The 7,090-nt window shown below is 40.1% G+C and overlaps 1 protein-coding gene across 1 annotated transcript; it reads right to left on the bottom strand.

The window, feature by feature from the left end:
• Positions 1–951: 951 nt before the first annotated feature.
• LOC110524267 (E3 ubiquitin-protein ligase RNF126) lies at positions 952–6,834 on the bottom strand. The gene is made up of 10 exons (XM_021603757.2): positions 6,767–6,834; positions 6,339–6,513; positions 5,088–5,146; positions 4,837–4,897; positions 4,378–4,616; positions 3,490–3,558; positions 3,280–3,349; positions 3,027–3,120; positions 2,758–2,873; positions 952–2,530 (listed from the first exon to the last, which is right to left on the bottom strand). Exons 2-10 carry the CDS (start codon positions 6,411–6,413, stop codon positions 2,375–2,377), a joined length of 939 nt encoding a protein of 312 aa, XP_021459432.2. The 5' UTR covers positions 6,414–6,513; positions 6,767–6,834; the 3' UTR covers positions 952–2,374.
• Positions 6,835–7,090: the final 256 nt, after the last annotated feature.

Genomic DNA, 7,090 nt, shown 5'->3' with positions numbered 1-7,090 from the left:
TCAGTGGCAATGAATCTAGAGACCCACTACATTTCTTTGGAGGAACTGACAGCTTGAGCAATTGTTTTGTATTATAATATAAACAGAATCGTGGCAAGCAATTCTTCAAATATAAGTTTATAAGACTTGCCATGTCTACTCTTGCAAATTTACAAATTACTCAGTTTTAGAAGCTAAAAATATGAACTCATTCCTGATGTTCATATTAAAAGAGAGGTACCAATGTTGCATTGGGTGTATTGTACAATAGGCATATTCAATGATACTTAAAGTACATTAGATACCGTATAATTAAATATTTGGTCCTTAAATACAGCAGGCACTGGATTTGTTGTGTAAAGTTTATCCAAGACATGCCCTTTGTTGGATCTCACAAGTTAAAAAAAAACTGGACAACAATTATTTCCCTTAACCAAACACCTTGCCAAAGAGGGGTGTGTAATTTCCAGTGTTGGTCATTAATGAGTTCATTGTATTACCCTCTGGTGAGTTCACAACTTCTCAGGGTAGTAAATGTTATATCATTGCTCTAAATGGGAGTATGAGACACCGTCCCAGAACAATTGTTGATTATAGCCCTTGAAAACAATCGTTATGTCCATTATGCAACAAGGCTTTGTTTTATATAGGGTGACAAAACAATTACCTACAATTCCAAACTGTATGAATAGTTGTTTCAGGCAACCACATCAGAGGGTTGCGTGACAAACAGTAGCCATTTTGTATTACACTCCCACCTAGTGTCAAACCCATGTCGTCATGAGGAAATGCATAAGTAATAGACACTGAGTGACTGAAATCTACTAGATAACCCATGAGTAATAAGATATTGGTCTGATAGCATTATCATTTCCGGGACAATATATAGATGTTTGAACTACCGAGCACTAAATGTCCATCCATACATGTTTATGATAAGCTTATATATTTAAATAAACCAATATAGAATTATTCACTTGAATATTGAGCGGTAGCACCCAAAACATCTTTATTTTCAAATTGATTGTTTTGTTCAGGGGTTTACATAATCTGCAAATCAATATTTCACTTAATTTTATTTTGTGATTTTTTTCACATTTAACTTCATGTATAAAAAAAAATGCACTGAAACTCACTGATTATGTATGATTGAATAAGAAAAGGCTGAGTTAGAATGTCTAGAAGGTTAACTACAATGGATTTTCCCTCTGTAGTTAAAGGAATTCAGTAACATTTGACAATCCAGCATCCAAATAAATTTTCCAAAAAGCCCCAAGCCAAATGTAGTTTGTTTCTTAATTGAAAGAGCAAAACAATGATATCAGTGCAACTTAAGTCAGTAAGAAACTGAGATACCCAAATCAGGTGGACCATACTTATACTCAAACTGGAAATAAAATTATCCTCCATCACTACAACAGTGGATGAATCAAATTATTTAAATATTTTAAAAAGGTGTGGGCTACAAAGAATCAGAACAGTGCAATTTGAGGCCATATGGCATAGTGCTACAAGCACTGGAAAGTTCCAGGGGATGAAGGGGGAGTGTAGTTGAGATATATACGTGATGTGTATGGTTGAGACATACGTCATGTGTATGGTTGCGGTGGGAACAGGTGTAATGTCGTCGATGTTGGTTGAAATGTGTGTGCATCGGTTTATTGGTCTTTTGTTTATGTAGCGTTGTTATTGTTTGAGAAAATGGTTTGTTTTTTTAAAGTATGAATGATAAATTCATACGTACTTTTGTTTAAAAAAAAACTTACACTTAAAATTTGATAAGATGTTTCCAATCCATGGAAACAAGATGCAGAATCCAAACCAAGTAGACATCCTATACTTAGCCTCCTTTCTCCTCCACTCCTGAAAGTTCCATTTTGAGGCCTACAACTGTACAGATATGGATGCTACTTAAAAATTAAAAAAAAGTGAATGCAATATATTTATCCTTTTTCACAAATTGCTGTGCATCCAAAGTATTAAAATGAATATACCTCTCATTGTAAAACAACTCTGTCTTGGTAAGAGACCAGAAAAACCTCCCACCCTTGTCTGCCCTCAGAATGCAGGACTAACTGGCTTGATCTGTTGTTGCATGATGAGGTTTCCAGAGTGACCCCCCCCCCCCCCCCCCTAATGTTCCTATTCTCCCCCAGGCAGGGGGTCAACCACCCGGCAAGGCGCACCATTCCTGAAGGCTTGAGGAGAGCCTCAGGTGGGGAAGAAACGCATCGACTTTCATTTGATTGGATTCCTGCTGGCTCCAGTCCAGTGTGAGACAGCGCTCCAAGTGAGAATGAGACTGGGGGTGTGCTCTTAGTTCCCCTCTACAGCCAGAGACTGGCACCCACTCAGGGCAGTTCACAGGGTGGTGTGAGGTGGAGAATGTTTTTTTTTAGCAGTTGTTGGCTGAGTTCTCGTTGTTGGTTGAAGTGGAGGACGGGGGTGTAGGGGATGAGGCCGCAGCAAAGTTCATCCCTGATAGACCTGGAGGATTCATAGCGGTGTTCTGTCCACTCAAGCTTTTCCTGCACACTGGACATGTGTCGTGCTGTGGAAGCACACAGTGGCACAAACACAGAAGACATCACTATATAAATCAGTCATCTTCAAGAATTTAAAGTAGGGCCAGTAGTTTTTACTGACCACTTAACTTGCCTTGGAGAATATATGTGGGCCAATATATGTTTGTGGTTAGGTGATGTGGGGGGGGTAAGGTCATATAGGTTTTGTCAATGATAGCACTAAAAGAAGGGTATATGAGTGGGAAGGTCTTACCTGTTCAAGCCAAGGTATTATGCAATCATTATGAAACAAATGATTACATGGAAGTTGCCTAACATTTTCTCCAGCACTGTAGTCTTCTTTACACACTGGACATTCTAGACCTGAGACTGGAAACAAAACAAATTCAAGATGTAAATGGCTTAAAAACACCACCAAACCCTATACTTCTGTAGAAAAAGAACAAGACCACAACAAGTCCAGCCCACAGGTGATGCAATTGACTGTGCTGTACATGTGTGTTAATGTTCAGGGTCACTCACCAACATGCTCCTGTGTGATTGGGATTGTGGGAAGGCTCTTGATTTTGTCCCTGTCAGCTGGCGGAGGGCCAGTGTTCTCAAATTGATTTAATAACTAAGGGACACATAAAAAATACATTTTTATTTCATACCGCGCAGATCTTGCTGTCCAAACGCAACCATTTTCACAATGCAAATATGCAGGCATTTGTGTGCTTTTTGACGGTTAATTTAGAAACTTTAATAATGTGAGTGGTAAACAGTCAATACGTACCTGTGTAATGATTGCATCTAGTCCGTTGGCACCCCAGGCATAATCCATGGGGTTTGAGTGGAGCACGCCCCTATAAAAATGAATATTAAAAAAAACAACTGTCAGATGGAAGAAAAAGAGTCAGTTGGCTGACCTCAAAGTTTAACATAAAAAATGTATTTAAAAAGGGGGCATAGTACATCCCAGTATCCTGAGACTAATTATACTCACCAGGGTCCCACACCAATATTTGGCATTGCCGTAGGGGCGATTATTCCATTCACTAGCTGCTGAATGATTCTACACAAGATGACAAAAAAAAACATGATTATGTTCTGCATGCATCCAAAAATGAAACCTAATTTCATCATTGCTTACATAGAACATGGTTGACAAGCTAAATGGGAATGTAGCCATGTGTTATATCCTTCCTGTTTGGCCCTGTCCGGGGGTGTCCTCGGATGGGGCCACAGTGTCTCCTGACCCCTCCTGTCTCAGCCTCCAGTATTTATGCTGCAGTAGTTTGTGTCGGGGGGCTAGGGTCAGTTTGTTATATCTGGAGTACTTCTCCTGTCCTATTCGGTGTCCTGTGTGAATTTAAGTGTGCTCTCTCTAATTCTCCCTTTCTTTCTCTCTCTCTCAGGGGACCTGAGCCCTAGGACCATGCCTCAGGACTACCTGACATGATTACTCCTTGCTGTCCCCAGTCCACCTGGCCGTGCTGCTGCTCCAGTTTCAACTGTTCTGCCTTATTATTATTGGACCATGCTGGTCATTTATGAACATTTGAACATCTTGGCCATGTTCTGTTATAATCTCCACCCGGCACAGCCAGAAGACGACTGGCCACCCCTCATAGCCTGGTTCCTCTCTAGGTTTTGGCCTTTCTAGGGAGTTTTTCCTAGCCACCGTGCTTCTACACCTGCATTGCTTGCTGTTTGGGGTTTTAGGCTGGGTTTCTGTACAGCACTTTGAGATATCAGCTGATGTACGAAGGGCTATATAAATACATTTGATTTGATTTAAATCATCAAAGCTCAGATGAAAAGAGACAAGCTTGTCACTGGGAACTGCTGACACGTATAAAGTTAAAAAGGTCCCACAAGTCACTGAGCTTACCCCTCTAGAGTGGGCACTCCCTCATGTCTCCCTGCCTGTCCCCGGATGTCATGGCGGCCGCGAGGTTGCCTGGCGCCGTAACGCTGCCTTGATGCCATCTCCTGTTCCCGCCGGTTCTCTGTGTCGCGGTTGTCCTCTGTTCCCTGCCCCGCTCCAAAATCAAAGGAGTCGTCAAAGACACCCAGAGCAAATTGTCCGTAACCCGATGGGAATGTAGCCATGTGTGAAGAGTCCACATTCTACAAGAAAAGGACATTTAACATACAGCCACATTCATAAATTACTTGGAGTTCTTTCTGTATTATTCAATGTTAATAGCCAACAGAAATCCCAACTACATCAAAATTCAACTGATGGAATCTTTCCAGAATGCACAGAGGCGTGCTTTTGTGTTTGATAAGATAATATCATGGTCTAGCCTGGGTTTATCAATAAGCAGAATGAATAAGCTGCAAAAACCTCTAACGACTGTTGGTTCTGATCACCGCTGGAGATGGTGGATGTGGACCCATTTTCACTGCTGTTCAGGAAGAGAAACATAGAAAATAACAGTTAGCAATTTTGGAAATATGTTTTTATATTTGTGCACACCCTCTTGACCAGATTGATGTAATCATAGGTGAAAAGTTCTGTGATGCCAAGTGACAAAATCAATTGAAATCTTTAATCAGAATGTCAACAGTATGCCTGCCATCACACATTTAACAAACCTTCTTTCCTCCAGCAGTTCCTCGATGAAGCCAGATTCACACCGTGGACATGTGTAATCCTGCAAACAAATATTACAATGACTTTAGATGTCCTTTTCACATTCACTACCACACATTGAGCACATAGCTATTGAAGTCCTACTTCACTACATTCAACTATGAACGTGGACAGCTTCAAAGAACAAGCATAATCAACAAATAATCCTGGAAGGACTTGAAATGTTTTCAGTATGCAATTCAGTTGTCATTAGCACCAAACTGGGGAAAGCCTACAGATGAACATTTCATTGTGAGACACACCTTTAGTATTCTATGACAGATTGTTCCAGGCCCTGACTGTTATGCTGGTGTGATTTAACTGAATGGCACACACACACACAGAAAGAATGCAACATGCCATTGTCACTGACTAGCATTTCAACACTAGACATAATATTTTACATTTGGCATTGGAATATGCCAGCAAATGACCAACCTATGTCTACGCTTTCTAGAGAAAACCTTAATGCCATAATGGAAATATTTACAATAAACTGTTCCTTGGAGAGAATGGTTAATTAAATCAATATCTCACGACCAGCTAAATACAAATCCTCCTCTGCTGCAGCTGATCTGGATGTAGTCATAAGGCCTACAGGATGTTTGGACACTGAATGAAATCCTTTAGTAATCATTCATTGCTAATCTGGACGTAACTGTCATCACATGCCATTGCCAAGCATTGCTGACTGATATCAAAGGACGTTCTGATGCATTCCTTGGCTAAGAGTGCTTGTCCCATCATGTCTGATTTCTTGCTAGCTAGATATGTGAGTCACATTTATATCTTGCATACATGTAATGTCCTAGCTAAGTAAACTAGTTAGCACGTACACAGCCAAGCTAGTTACAGTAGCTAGTTACAACCGACGCAACTCTAGACAGGCTGGCTAATTAGCTAGCCATCTTAACCGAAAACCATATCAGATACGGTTAGGTTAGTTGGTTAACTAGATAGCGAGTCTCTGATTTCACACACCATCCTTCCAGCTTAAAATATTAGCTAACTAGTTCTCATTAGATAACTGTCAGTTGCCAGACATGGACAATCTAGTTAGCTCACGTTAGCGTACTGCTTAGCTAGATACTAGCCAGAGTGGCTGTTAGCTAGCTAGAAATGCGAAGGACTCCAAACGTTCAAGACCAACATCAATGTATCTACTCTCCACGACTATTGTCTTTAACTTCTTGCTTCTTGTCAACGTCACTTACCGGGAGGCGAGGGCTGATCTCTTCCGAACATCTGTGACAGAAAAACTGTCTGGGCCATGGAGGTGCTTCTGCCATCTTTTTGGTTGTAGAGGGAGAATGTACGGCGAAATGAAGGGGACAATAATCATTCGCTCACCATAATATAGGCATCACGTCTCAGTGAATGTACGACGCGCTATAATGAAATACATCACATGTCTTAAATCTGTATTATTCAGTAGGTAGCTAAAGAAAAACAATGGCATATTTATTTAGGCCTAAATTAGCATTTTCGTTGCACTTAGTTTCCAGTAAATTAGCAATACAAAACATCTTCATGTGCTTCACTGATGTTTGTTGTATAATGATAAGGTAAGAAGCAATACTAAGCCAATATGCATTTCTGATAGTTAAAAATAATAATAATAATAATAACATGAACAACATACATTATAACTAAAGAAATTCCGGGGAATAATGAAGCGCTATGTTCTATTTCACTTTTCTGATGGCGGGTCTACGCAGTATTGCCACATGGTGGCGCTTTTGTGTCCTAAGTATATTGTTTTATTGCTGATCTCCAGCAAATATTGACCCTCAGCAGGTAAAGTATTCTTCATATTAATGTACAAGATTGTGGAACATTTAGTGACCAGTTGAGAACCTATTGGCAACTTTCCTTTCACCTTATGTAATACTAAAATATCCAGAGTCCAGTTCAAAAAATAGATAATGCTGGTCTATTCTATTACATATTTTGGGGGATTTTACAA

Source organism: Oncorhynchus mykiss, chromosome 5 (genome assembly GCF_013265735.2).
Source record: "Oncorhynchus mykiss isolate Arlee chromosome 5, USDA_OmykA_1.1, whole genome shotgun sequence".
Classification (NCBI taxonomy): Eukaryota; Metazoa; Chordata; class Actinopteri; order Salmoniformes; family Salmonidae; genus Oncorhynchus; species Oncorhynchus mykiss.
The sequence above is the reverse complement of the archived record's forward strand: the minus strand, read 5'-3'. Positions and strand labels throughout refer to the sequence as shown.